Genomic DNA, 14794 nt, shown 5'->3' with positions numbered 1-14794 from the left:
TTTTTTCTTATTTTGTCTTTTTTTTCCTTTTTTTTTTTTTTTTTAGTATTCCTTCTTTTTCCTCGGCTGGTTGCCGGCCACGGCCGCAGCCAGTGGCTCCGGCCTCGAGCAAAGAAAGCTATAGTGAGGAACAAAGTTGTGACGTCCGTCCCGAACTTCTCGTGCTCCATGCAGAGCTCGGCGGTGGACTCGCCGCACAGGATGACGTCGACCTTCCGGTCTTGAGGCTCACCACCCCGACGTAGTTGACGTCGACGAGTGGGTTGATGAGGCCTTCGAAGGTCGATTCCGAGTCGCCGCCAAGGGTGGTCTCCAAGAGGCGCTGCGAGACCTCCGCGGCGTAGTCGATGGGGACCACCTTCATTTGTTTACACAAAAATCAGAGGCGCATCTCTCTCCCTATGCTCTCGCGCTTTTACTAACGGCCGGGCGAAGCTTGATTCTCTCTATTTTCACAAGTTTGCCCCGATGGTGAACATTCGCCGAGAAAACGATTCATAGCGATCACGCATGAGCTCCCTTACTAAGCAATGACGACAACCAGGCGACTCGTCCCGCAGATTCTGATCACGGGAGACTTTTGAGGCCACAGAAATTCATTGAAGACTTCACGGCCACAATAGAGAGCACGGTTGCGAGTCCCCCGCCTTGCAAGGTGGCAATTTCCATGGGCACAATAAGTTGACATACGGAATTGATTTTGATTTGAGATTGCCGAAGCATCCCCAGAACTCACCGTGAATCGTGAGACTCCTTCGCTTGAGACACCGCCGTTCGCACCATCGCCGACCCTATCCGCAAGTAGGATCGAATCGATTTGATACTGTTTCAAATTTGGAAAGGTAATCTTGAACCAATTCACTTTAATTTTCCTTTATTTTTTAATTTCAAAATATAAAAAAAAATCATAAAAAGAAAATCCAAAAAATTGCACCTTGGAACTTCAAGTCAGAATTCATCGAAATTGCTTTTTCATGAAATTGGTACCGGAATGGTATTAATTAAAAAATTAATATAATCAAGTCTCCAAACTTAAAATAAAAAGAATTTTCCTTACCAAACGGCGGAAAATATTTTCCGAAACTTTTTCAAGTTTTTGCCAAACATCGGAAAAAGAAGTCATTTTCCTGGAAAATGACTTCCCGAAAAATATTTTCCGGAAAGGTCATATTTTCCACGAAACAAACGGAGCAGAAGTGGGCCTCGGCAAGCCCATGACTACAAAGAGTTGGCCCAACCAATACAAAACAATGCTGTGTTGGATGTGGGGAAGACGGCATTCAAATGTTTGGTTCTTGAGAACAGAATGGAATGGGCCTTTCCACCGCTCACAGGGTACTTATTCCAATTCAATGAGTATTCTCAATATTATGGCTTACTAACTATATGATTAATTTAAAATTATATGTTACGAATTAAATTTTGTAGAGTTGCGTGATGGATATTTTTTTTTTCAGAGTAATGGATGCTATTTAATAAGTAAAAATTGTGGTTAATAAATTATAATTAGTAGGCTATATGGTCAAATGCACTAAAAATCGTTAGTTGTTATGGAAAATTTCAAAAAAGTGCTCCCAAATGCTCTTATTTTCTCAAATAATAGCATGAAATGGATTTTGTTTCAAATAAGGGCACGAAGTGCCATTATTGTCTCAAAGAATGGCTTAAAGTGGCTATAGTTGTTTCAAATAAGGGCTTGACCTCTCCAGTCGGCCAAATTTTTCAACCGATTAAGGGCATTTTTGTAAAAATATAATTTTAATATAATTTTTGAGTTAAATTAAATTAAAACAAAAATAAAAATAGAAAGTTTAAAAAAAGAAAGAAAGAACACGGGGGGAGGATCGACCTCCCGCCACCGGTGGGGTGGTGTGGGCGTTAAGGTCCTAGGTGCGTCGGCGAGGGCCGACAACCCCTCCGACCCGCGGGTGAGGGCTTGCTGGCCCTCGCCCGAGCCGGGAGAGGCCACGGCCATCGGCCGAGATCGGAATGGGTAGATGGCGTGACCCACCTCGGTCCGGTCTCGGGCGAGGGTCACCGACCCTCGCCCGTATTTGGAAGAGGGCCGTCGACCCTTGCCAAGATCCGGCGGAGGATCGCGGCCCTCTCCTAGCTCGGCAGGCCCTCACCGAGGCGTCGGCGACCCCAACGGCCATAGCCACCGCCCCACCGATGGTGGGGAGGCGGCCTCCCGCCTATGTTATTTGTTTTTTTTTTTTTCAAAATTTTTAAAATATTTAAAAAAATAGAAAAAGAAAAAATAAAATAAAATATTAAATTACCAAAATGCCCTTAACTAAAGTAACTCAAACCCTTATTTGAAAAAATGAGGGCACTTGAGTTCATTTTTTGGAATTTTCCCGTAGTTATTATTTGCATTGAAAAACTTATTATAAGGTATTTTGCTAGTTAGATTTTAGTTAATAAATTGGAGTTGAATAGTCTGACTATTTAAATAATTTAGACATCTAAAATAGATCTAGAAATGACATTGGGATAATATTCAAGTATAAAGATTATTTTTTATTGTACACATTCATATAGATAAAAACTATATTTAATAAAATCCGTATTCAATTAGAATCACATAATATGTTTGATGTTTTCGTAAAACCAAACATAAGAATTCCCATTCCGCTCTCAGAGTTAACCAAACATAGATATCAGATTTATTTCTCTATTCTATTTCGTCGAACTAAATGCAACGCAAGGTTTATTTAATCGAGATATGTATCTGTTGATACCAAAAAATGATCAAAATGTGTATTGGACATTTTGAAAGAGGCATTGGCTTTTGCGGGAGTCATTGACACTTGAATTTTACTAGTGAATTTCTAATAAAACGTAATAAAACAATCGTAAATAACCAATAAAAATAAATAAGGAGATCACACCTCATTTTACGATGAGGTGTTTGCCTTGACTCCAAAAAGCCTAATTCAAATCTCAAAATCGATCGATCACATTCAAAATTCATCAATCTTGCGCGACGCTCGATAATAGTCGCTTGATGCTCGAGAGGAACCTGGGGATTTTTGCGAGCAGCTTGCAAGGGACCTCGACGATGACAACCTAACATAGCAGGACGATGACGAGCCACGGTCGTGCGGTTAGTCGAGACCTGATTCAACGAACGATTCTATTCACGACCTAGTCTGGACCCAATTCGACCTCGAGATTCCGTGAATGAACACGACATATTGTGGTCCCGATTTGCTTGTGCTGTTGACACTCAGCGAAAACAACATGAATGTATGCTTCCTTTCGGACTCTCTCACTTTGCAATGGAGTCTAATTCAGTTCTCGTTTATGCAAGTAGAACCCGAGATCTGCAGTTTAACACAAGGCTAACGCCGAAAAGTGAGGTTTTGTGGAAAATGGGGAGGAAGATGTTTTCAACGTGAAAGGAATATGGGCGGGACCAGCAATACAGGGAAGACAAGGACTATTCAATCGCATTCTGTACTACAGTACTAACTCCTACATGGTATCAAAAGCAAATATCTGCACTACCCAAATTAAAGCCGACACACGCTATTTGCCAAGAACCGAAAGCCAACCCCACAAATCTCGTCGCGTCGCATCTCATCGCCTCATGCTTCAAACAGCCTCTATCGTCAGCAAAGCATTTCATGTAGCCACGATATCGCGTGGTGCGATCAGTCGGTCAAAATTTTCGCGATCTCGAAACTCAAACGACGAACAAAATGAGGTACACATCACTCGGAGTACGTGATTGATCGGCCGTGCGACGGACATATGAAATGCTCCCCTTTCATGTTTTGGCTTCTCATTTTTTTTGCTTTTAGCATTGGCATTTGACTTTGGTCTAATACTTCTCTAGCTATTGGGCCCAACTTGTGATAATTATCAGGAGGTAGTGGATCGGCCCAACATGTTTATAGGGAGAAGAGAGGAAGTGGGCCTCGTCAAGCCCATTAATACAAAGAATTGGCCCAACCAATACAAAACAATGCTATGTTGGGTTTGGGGAAGAGAGCATTCAATTGTTTGGTTCTTGCGAACGGAATGGAATGGGCCTTTACACCGCTCAAAGGGGGAGGTATCATGATTGTTCCACTTCTTACTATAGGTAATTAATAAGTGATGATTGGCGCGATATTCTATTACAAGTAAATTAATCATGTAGTTAGTAAGCCATAGCCAATAATATATAGTATGACTAATATATGCTTATTCCAATTCAATGAGTATTCTCAATATTATAACTTACTAACTATGTGATTAATTTAAAATTATATGTTAATAATTAAATATTGTAGAATTGCTTGATGGATAATTTTTTTTTTGTTAGAGTAATGGATACTATTTAATAAGTAAAATTTGTGGTTAATAATTTATAATCAGTACGCTATATGGTCAAATACACTAAAAATCATTAGTTGTTAGGGAAATTTTCAAAAAAGTGCCCCCAAATGCTCTTATTTTCTTAAATAAGGGCATGAAATAGACTTTATTTTAAATAAGGGTGCGGAGTGCCATTATTGCTTCAAAGAATGACTTAAAGTAGCTATGGTTGTTTCAAATAATTTTTGGCCGATCGAGGGCATTTTTGTAAAAAGATAATTTTAATATAATTTTTTGTTAAATTAAATTAAAACAAAAAATAAAAATAGAAAGTTTAAAAAAACAAAGAAAAAACACGGGGGTAGGAGTGACCTCCCACCACCGGTGGGGTGGTGGCTATGGTCGTCGGGGTCCCAAGCGCCTCGACGAGGGCCAACGACCCCTCTAACTAGTAGGTGAGGGCTTGCTAGCCCTTGCCCGAGCTAGGAGAGGCTACGGCTATCGGCCGAGATTGGAATGGGTACATGGCGCGACCCACCTCGCTCTGGTCTTGGCCGAGGGTTGTAGCCCTCTCCCGGCTCGGCAAGTCCTCATCGAGGAGCCGGTGACCCCGACGACCATAGCCGCCACCCCACCAATGGTGGGGAGGCGGCCTCCCACCTATCTTAACTTTTTTTTCTATTTTTTAAAAAATATCTTAAAAATAAAAAATAAAATAAAATATTAAATTACCAAAATGCCCTTAACTAAAGTAACTCAAAACCCTTATTTGAGAAAATGAGAGCACTTGAGGCCATTTTTTGGAATTTTCCTTTAGTTGTTATTTGCAACGTAAATATCAGATTTATTTCTCTATTCTATTTCGTTGAACTAAATGCAACGCAAGGTTTATTTAATTGAGATACGTATTTGTTGACACCTAAAAATGATCAAAATATGTGTTGGACATTTTGAAAGAGGCATTGGCTTTTGCGGGAGTCATTGACACCTGAATTTTACTAGTGAATTTCTAATAAAACGTAGTAAAGCAATCGTAAATAACCAATAAAAATAAATGAGGAGATCACACCTCATGTTACGATGAGGTGTTTGCCCTAACTCCAAACTGGCCCATTCGGATGAGAAATAAATTGAACTTGAAAATAAAGAGGCCCACCGGTATGAAAAGAAGAAAAAACCCACGGAAATTTGGTCTCTCTTTTTCCTTTCTTGCTTGCAGATATATATATTTTTTTGGTGACACAGAGAACCCCCGCACGGCCGGCAGCCGGGGGGTAAACCCTGGGAGCAACATGTGCTAGCCACCACACACGTGCCACCGGTTAAGTCACCCCGCAACGCCTATTGCAAATATTACCCTCCGCTTATTTCACAAAAAAGAAGAAGAATAAATTAACCGATGAAAGTACATTTTTTTATTGTCGATAATACAAACGATTGTATTTATAAAAATATTTTCTAAATCATTTGTTTTTCGCAAAACAAACGCATGAAAGTACGAAGAGAAAAGTTTTAGCATTTTAGAGGCAACGGAGAGATAAAATACATGGAAAATGAGAAAAAAGAAAAGGATTTCTAGAAATAGTTGCACACGCTCATATCTCAATCCGAGCGGCTGGAGTCTCTCTCGCTCGCTCTGTTAAGAAATCCACGAAATCTTAAGGTTCCATTTGTTTTATGAAAAATAACTTTCAAAAATAATATTTTTTTTCATTTTTTAGCATTTGGTTCACGGAAAATAAGTTATTCAAGAAAACATTTTTCACTTATGAGAAAAACACCTTTAAAAGTGGAAACAATGATTTCCTTATTTTGGAAGAGAGGAAATCATTTTCCCTCGTCTTTTCTCCCCGCACTCCTTCACCATCCTTTTCTTTTTAATTCTTTTACAAAAATTTAAAATTTTCTCAACAAATTTTTATTCTTAATAACTTTTTTCTTTCTTCTTTTTTTTTTTCCTTTCTTCTACTGCAGATCGCCGACCATGGCGACGGTTGATGATCGGCCAAAAGCGAGGGATGAGCCTCACTGCCATCCGGCGAGGTCAAGCTTGAGCCTTGTCGGCCTTGGGTGATTGGTTGTGGCCGATCGCTGGCTGTTGTAGCGGTCGGCAACAATTATAGAAAGAAATAAAAGGAAAAAAATAAAAAAGTAAAATATTTTATAGAAAAATTCATAAATAGTAATAAGAATAAAGAAAAAAAGGCAAGAAAGATAAAAAAAACAAGTGAAAGAGTGCATGGAGGAAAAATGATATTCTCTTTTTCAAAATGGGAAATCATCGTCTTCACTTTTGAAAGTGTTTTTTCCGTTGGTGAGAAATATTTTGCTTGACTAGTATATCTTCGGTAAACCAACCGAAACATCCAGATAATATTCTTGTGGAAGTTATTTCGGGTGAAATAAAAAGAGCCCAAATATCTTTTTTTCTCTCCCAGCGACGCCAAGCAAAACTCCATGGCCGTCATTGATTATGGTTTTTTTTTTCTCCGGAGGAATTAGCATATTCTCTCTCTCTCTCTCTCCACAAAGAAGAACGTCTCCGGTGTTTTCGCCGGATTCCCGGCCTTCCGATCATCCGCGGCTCTCTCTCTCTCTCTCCACAAAGAAGAACGTCTCCAATGTTTTCGCCGGATTCCCGGCCTTCTGATCATCCGCGGCATTTGGGAAATTTTACGATAAAAGAAGACCTTTTTAACCATTTTATCAATTATTTGATATTATTAAGGTTAATACCATAAAAAACCCCAAACTGGTACACATGTAACAAATTTATCTCAAGTAATTTTTTTGACAACAAAAAATTTCAAACTGGTATAATTGTAATAAATTTACCCCAAACTGATACATTTATGACAAATTTATCTCAAACCGATACATCCGTGACAAATTCACCAGACTAATTTTTTTTTATCACCAAAAACACCAAACTGGTACATATGTGATGGATTTACCATTCGTTAGTTTCCGTTAAATTGAATTAATGCCACGAAAAATCCCAAATTGATACATCTATGACAAACAGAGGGTAAAAACCCTAAATGTATACACTCAGCAATTGGCATGTATCATCCAATTCAGTAATTTAATGATAAAATTTAACGAAAACCTAATAAATGGTAAATTTGTCAAATGTGTACTAGTTTGGGGTAAATTTGTCGAGAGTGTGTCAGTTTGGCCTTTTTATGGTCAAAAAAATAATTTCGAAATAAATTTGTCATAGATATATCAGTTTGGAATTTTTCGTAGTATTAACCTTAATTATTAACCCCACTTCTCTTTTCTGCCTGGAATTTCTCGGTTTGCCTTCGCCGAAGGTCTAGACTCCAGAGCAACTGGATTCGCTAGAATCTTGAGCTCAAAGTTTGCACATTTCACCGATTGGTTTGTCGATTTCTGCAGTTTCGAGGTCTTTTCGTTCTACGATAATCGCATGGGAGATCGACTTCTGTTTTTGCCACCCTTAAAGTGAGATGATGAAATGAACAATGATTTCTCCAATTCAGATGCATGGTACACATCGGTACATTAGTACATTTCTTCCTCTGATTTAGAAAAAATAAAAATCGGCATGCAAATTTATAAAAAAATAAAAAGATTAATGCTGTTATAAATGCTGAAATTTTTTGATCACGCGAGGGGTTCTAATTAAATTTATAGTTATAATTGAGTTGTGTTTTGCCGGGATTTCTCCATCTTTCACCGACAGTTGTTCTGCAGCTTTCACTTAAAGGGAAACAAATCATGTGGCTGCTCCAAACTGAAAATACCTAGGCAAACAAGGGAATCAACAACTTGAACTTCGATAAGATTGTACGGGGCACAGATCGAGCTGAAAAGTTTTGATCAACGACATGGCCTGGAACATACAGACTTCAAGGCAGGACTGACATAAACAAAGTATGTCGAATTTAATCGACGGCAAAGCTTGAGAACGTTAAGATGTTACACCAAAATTTAATCGATGGCGCAATATCCAGGACAAAATGAACGCCGAAATTTAATTTGTTTGACTTGCGTGTTTGATTTGCGCCAAAACTCTCTCGTGGGACTATTGATGGTATTTATAACGGTCCACTTTCTGCCAGTTTCTAGCGATTGCATATCTCAGTGGTTGTTTCACGATTTCACCCACTTCGATCGTCTGGAACTTGTAATAAACACTTGTCAATTTGCCTCACCATCCCGATTGCTTTGTTCCTTCGTAATTCTGAGCTTGTGACCGTATCTCTGCGTTCCTCATTCTATCAACTATCGCTTGCTCATCGACGGCCATGTCGATAACCATCAGATATTCGTCATGGTATGTCGACAACTGATGATTAATTTCCGTCGACTTGTGTCGCCAATGTAAGCGTGTATGATCAATATGTCCATACCGATTGCTAGTATCGATACCGATCTTTCTAATCGTCAGCTATATGTCACGTGCATAATAATGTTCATGCATTAGTCACGTGATTATCTATATCGGCAACCCGGCTATTTTTTGAGTAAACAAGTTGTGAGAAAGAATTGTACTAAGGACTATATGTATAATGAATTTAAAAGCGCGGCGCTATTTCCACTCCCTATATGATTAAATCCACTCAATTTTCATCAAAAATACAAAATTGGCCTCTATCATTAGATTACAATTTAAATTTGTGGTTCCAAATTTATTTACTTTCCTTTTTATTAGTTTTCTTATATCTACATAGGATCTACCTACCATAATTAAGAATTTCAAATATTCAGTTTTTTATTTATTGAAGATTTTCCTTATATATTAAAAGCAATAATTTTTTTATGTAAGATATTACTTCCATTAGAATTTGTTTTGTCAAAAAGAGAAATTTCTGAGAAATCTAGTTCCTTTCTATCTTGTTGATATAAATTATGGATATATTATTAAGTAGATGAAAGTTAATTATGGGATAACGACATAAATGGTCTATAAACTTTGACCTAATATGCAATGTAGGCCCTAAACTTTTAATTTGACCAATATGATCCATGAACTTTAATTCAATATCCAATGTGGTCAATGAACTTTTAATTTGACCAATATAGTCCATGAATTTTTGAAACATGGTCAACTTAGTCCCCGAGCTGTATGAAGATATTTAATATAGTTCTTCCATTGATTCAAGTCTAGGGACGAAGTTGAACATGTTCCAAAAGTTCAGAGACTATATTGGTCAAGTTAAAAGTTTATGGACTACATTACATATTGGGTTAAAGTTCAAAGACCGTATTGGTTAAATTAAAAGTTCAGGGACTACATTGCACATTTGGTCAAAGTTCAAGTACCATATGTGTTATTTTTCCATTAATTAAATCAAGACATTGCATAAAGTAAGATTTTTTTAATGCCATTTTAGATTAACAAAAATGAATATCCTCTATGAACTATTCACACAAAAAAAAAAAATCAAAATACCTCATCATGTATAATAATTTTAGTGTATTCCTAGATATTCCTCTAATGTCTCAAATGATTTGAATCAAAACATCTCGCCAATATAATAAGAAAAAATAAATTCTTTCATATAGTAAATGAAGAGACCTGACATATATTTTAGACTAATGAAATTAATAAAAAGTTCACCAACAAAGTGAGCTCTTGAGATAAGATAGGCAAAAAATAGAGAAGTACGATGAAGAAGATACTTTCGATTTTATACTACATCAAGAATGTCTTTTTTCCTTACTATCAACGAGATAATTTTGTATTGAGTATGTAAAACATTATAGGAATATCTAATATGCACTATTCTTTAATATGCTAAAAAGCAAAACACGTGAAATGCTTAATTACAGTAATTATCCTAAATAAAAATAGAAAAAAAAGGAAGAGGGTGACCATAACTTTAGATCATAATTGAAAATTTTAGGGCAATTTTGTCTTTTTAGGGTAAAAGGCAATCGATTTAGTCATTTATGGGGTAGAAATAGCGCCTCCCGATTTAAAATGTGATAAAAGAACTATTATAATCTATCATTTACACCTATTTAACTCGAATACATAAAAAGAAGAGGTTTTCATCTCTAACCCTAATGTATGAATATGAGGACGAATTACAAGAAGGTGTAGAAAGATAATACGAACTTGGATTTATAGACGCCCCAAATGTCACCTTTCAGAGTCCAAATTTTTAATGTGGTTCTAACCCCGCGCCGGCAGGACAGGTACCAAATACTCTTTACGAAAGTATCGCCCTAACCGATCGGGCCGGCTCAACGCACATTTAATGTTCACTTACCAAAAAATTATCGGGGACCGGGAGACTAGGCAGAAAACAACCATCACCATCAAATTTCAAGTACAGAAGCCATATCTGTCTGAAAGCAATAACAATGCACACGTGCATGGGGACCAGCACATCCCAGAACATCATTCACGGAAAAGAAACTCTTCTCAAGAAACGCCAATCTCAAGCCTTTACACAACAGCTGAAGCAGCTGAGAACGCTCCTCCTCGTCTGTCAAAGAGAGCAAACAATTAACCTATGACCCACAAAACTAAAGCAATAATCATCATCGTCATCCATAGATCAAATAAGAATGATGAAATCGTCGCTTTTAATGTGCCACAACACATGAGGCGCCCTAATAATATACAAGAAAAGCATCTAGCCTCGCTTGGATGTGGCCTTCGGCCTGAGTACAGTTATGCTATGACCCCGCGGGGTTTTTCCCTTTTGTGGTTACCCTCCAAGAACACGTCTCTGTTGAGTCGAGCCACATGATTAAGAGATCTATCCAAAATTGCACAGGCATTTATCTTCTAGGGCCCGCTTTTTCCTATCTAGTTCATCTTCATCCATGACTCTTGAGATATATGCACGTATATGGAAGCACAAGCATCACCCGTCAAACATTAATTAGTGGAAAATTTTATTGCAGATTATCTTTGCCTCGCTAGAGGGCACCCTTTGGTTGACTTAAAAATTTTCTTGCAAAAACATGCATAACAATTGTCATCTCCAGAAATTTACATAATTGAGGAATGCAGCATGTACACATTCTGTTCCCCCTTTTCAACGATGTATATTTCTAAGACAACACATCAAACCACCGGCATTGAACATTGATTAATATTGTAGTTCGGCGCTTAGCTTCGTACTATGGTTGCTTTTTCAAAAGAGAATGTACCTATTCGGTTAGAGAGCATCAAGGAACTAGAAAAAAGATAAACTAATGAAGAAGAGGAATAATCTCTGCCTAGCGATTTACATTAAAAACTTAGATCTTTACAAATACAGCTCAAATTCACTAGAAAGGGCGCATTAAAATATCCCCAAAAAAGTATGATGTTCCTTAAAATACTCCATTCTTCATGTGATTTGATTGATCCTATGCTATTAGCTATTGTGTCCACTCATAAAAAAATAAAAATAAAAAATAAAAAAAAATCCACCTTATAAGATATTGAGTGGTTGGTCCTACTCAATAGCTTCCTCAACCCACCATCTTTAAGTCAATTATGCATCAAAACAACACTAATGGCCATGCAATTTCTGAACTGGAATGTCGCCTAAAAAAGGAGAAATATATGGATTACTATCTTACCGGGGGCGAGTCGTGACTCTCGTGGTAGTGGTGGCCGTCGCCGGGGGTGGCGGTCGTGGCAACGGTCTTCGAAGGAGCGAGCTCCTCTTCGTTCCCGATGCTGGCTCTTGAGACGTCCCTCTTATTCTGCTTCCTCGTTTCCCTTATTTTTGAGAAGTCCAGCGAGTAATCAGGAACCTGCCCCTTCTGGTCCCAGTCCCCAAATTGCGGGACTGATAGCCACGGAGTGTTCTTCTCCTATTCATCGAAAGTCATTAGTGCTTAATAGCAAATTAGCAATGTCATAAGATATTCATAAAAATGCAGCGCCACAAACGGATTTTAAGGAATAATTAAACTCATTGTATTCACATCGTGGAAACTTTAAAAAGAATTTTTCGAGAATTTGCAGTCAGAAATTTTGTTGATTAAACATGCTTATCAATTGCTCAGTCCATAGTTTATGGCTATGGAGGCTTCATTAAGAGTATAATGGATATATTCTGGATTGAGATTATGCCTGATGACAGTACAAGTGCCACAATGCAGAATGAATGAAGTGAATAATTCATGACGATTAATGGATAATAGTGTTACTCTTCGTCATGCAGCCTCCTAATTTTATAGGTCAATCACTGAAAAGCTAAAGAATTACAGGTTGCCTGAATGATTGAGAACTGAGCTGAACTATTCAGTTCCCAGCTATGATGTTTCAAGTTCGGATCAACGAAATAAACAAAGTCAACTTGGGCAATTTTGAGCTTAGTGCAAAACCTAACAACCTAGCAGTTTAAACTGAGAAACTATCGGATGCAATGCAAAAATTACATGACCGACATGACATCACAGACCAATCTAAACACATATATCTATAGTTTTTGAACCTATTAAGAAAGCAGACACTTGAAGCCAATTATATCTATATTCATCATATAGTTTCCCTCTAAATCTTGGCTTAAAGTCAAGTGATTGCAAGACATTGGATAAATTCAGCGACACCGTGACAAAAACGGCAATTTGACCAATTCAGCTCCTCCTCAAGACACAAACGCCACAAACCCCAAAACAAATATCTTATGGCAGATCGCAATTCTTTAGACTATTGAGGATGCGATCATTCCGGTCCTAAAAAGAAGCATGAAACTAAAATTATATATTCTCAGTGCTATCTTATTTAATGTCAGTTCAAAGTTTCAAACTTTAAACAGTATGAATCATCAGAGTTGGAATGATGACATGGGTTCTTTGACTGATGATAATTACGACTCGAAAACAGGGAAAAAAACAGAGAATGTTCTTGACGGAAAAAAGATGGGAAAGAAAACAAAATTGAAATTGGAACGGGTAGACGCAGGAAATGCCAGAAGAGAGAGGACGACAAATTTGACGATTTCTCAGCTTTGACAAGTTGGTAGGAAGATTGCCCAGGTAACTGTCAGGAAAATGGCTGGACAAGTTCAATATCAGCAATTGTTATCAATTTCTTTATGCTTTAGGAAAGAAAATCTGAGCAGAATGATCTTGCAATTGAACGATTTCCGCCTAAATTCATTCATAAAATCACTCCTACTTTACTTTTAGCGGGCAGCAGATTCGTGCATGTCTTGTTATTCGATTGAAGAAACGAGGAACAGTAAGGGAACAACACACCCTCAGTTCGTCACAGCCAATTACCAAAAAATTATGGGAAACTGAGGAATATCATGAGCTTCAGTTCAAGACGGTCGTCAACATTCAAATGGGTTTCGTGCAATCTCCCAAAAGAAGTGATTTCCAAAGTCTCCGAAACCCCCACATGTTCATAACTCGCCCAGAGGTCAGATAGATGAAAGGAGAAAAAAGGAGATTTTTCAAGAAAATACATGACACGGAACGTCTTGGACAGAGCTCAGCTCTCACAGCAGTAGCTAAAAACAGGACAGCAGCAACCAGAACAGAGAGAGAGAGAGAGAGAGAGAGAGAGAGAGAGAGAGAGAGAGTACCTCCTTGCGATATTCCATTGAATCGATGGGTCTGAAAGAGGCGAAAGAGCTACGAGAGAAAGCGAAAGGGAGGAGGCCTTCGATGGGTTCTGCGGTAGAGATTGCAAGAAACGAAAGCGAGAGCCAGTCTATGTGGGTTATCTTCCTTTCACGTGGTCTCTCGAACAGAGAGAGAGAGAGATGAACAGGCGAGTGAAGGAAGTGTTGGGTGTGTCTGGTCTGGTTCGGTGATGGTGATGAGAGATGATACAGCGAGGAAAGAACGACAGACAGAACGATGAGGATTCGAGCCTGACATCTTTATACACAACACGGTTTACGTCCCGATTTCACTTCGGTAAATTTAGAGTTCGCTTTTGCGCTGTCTCAATCATTTGCCCAAAACACGTGATTTTTCTTAACGTAAAAACAAAATTCATTTCGAATTTTGGTAAATCCGGCATAAACAAAATTATTTGATTTTGCTGACCAAAGAAATAAAAAAGTCATTTGAGTTTGGGATTCAAGGCCACCCAAGTATTGTTGTTGGCTCTCGTGGCTCTTGTTTGTCTTTCGACGGGCCCAAATTCGAGCCCGAGTGCAATATCAATTGTGTGAGTGAATCGATTTGCCTACATTCGAAGAGAAGCGCGATTAGACCTATTCATAAATGATGCGTCGTGTTGTTTATAGGTTAGTAATATTTGTTAAGATGATATGTGAGTTGCGTTAGATAAAGTCTTACATCGGCTAAATAGTGTGATGTAAAACAGTTAATATATCCAAATTAGTCCATGACTCACACGTGAGAGAGAGATTGTTGAGATACACTTGTGAATTATCTCAAAGAAAGTTCCACTTAGGATAAGTGATGTGGTGTGGAGCAATTTCAATTGGATATGTTGATGAGGGCGAGCTTGGAGGAACACTTATGCTTTATTTTATTTTTATTTTTGTAAAAATAAAAGCGGAGGGATTTGTTATTGAATTTT

The 14794-nt window shown here is 38.1% G+C and overlaps 1 protein-coding gene across 3 annotated transcripts; it reads right to left on the bottom strand.

Annotated features, from left to right (window-relative positions):
- Positions 1-10531: 10531 nt before the first annotated feature.
- Positions 10532-14096, bottom strand: LOC115744034. Of its 3 annotated transcripts, none has more exons than XM_030679112.2 (4): positions 13824-14096; positions 11863-12099; positions 11761-11763; positions 10532-10772 (listed from the first exon to the last, which is right to left on the bottom strand). In XM_030679112.2, exons 1-4 carry the CDS (start codon positions 13839-13841, stop codon positions 10725-10727), a joined length of 306 nt encoding a protein of 101 aa, XP_030534972.1. In that variant the 5' UTR covers positions 13842-14096; the 3' UTR covers positions 10532-10724. The 3 variants fall into 3 exon arrangements, with proteins under 3 accessions (XP_030534972.1, XP_030534974.1, XP_030534975.1); XM_030679114.2 differs by having other exon boundaries at positions 11863-12096; positions 13824-14092; XM_030679115.2 differs by lacking the exon at positions 11761-11763 and having other exon boundaries at positions 13824-14088.
- Between the last annotated feature and the right edge of the window lie 698 nt (positions 14097-14794).

Source organism: Rhodamnia argentea, chromosome 11 (assembly GCF_020921035.1).
Source record: "Rhodamnia argentea isolate NSW1041297 chromosome 11, ASM2092103v1, whole genome shotgun sequence".
In the NCBI taxonomy this organism is placed as follows: Eukaryota; Viridiplantae; Streptophyta; class Magnoliopsida; order Myrtales; family Myrtaceae; genus Rhodamnia; species Rhodamnia argentea.
The sequence above is the reverse complement of the archived record's forward strand: the minus strand, read 5'-3'. Positions and strand labels throughout refer to the sequence as shown.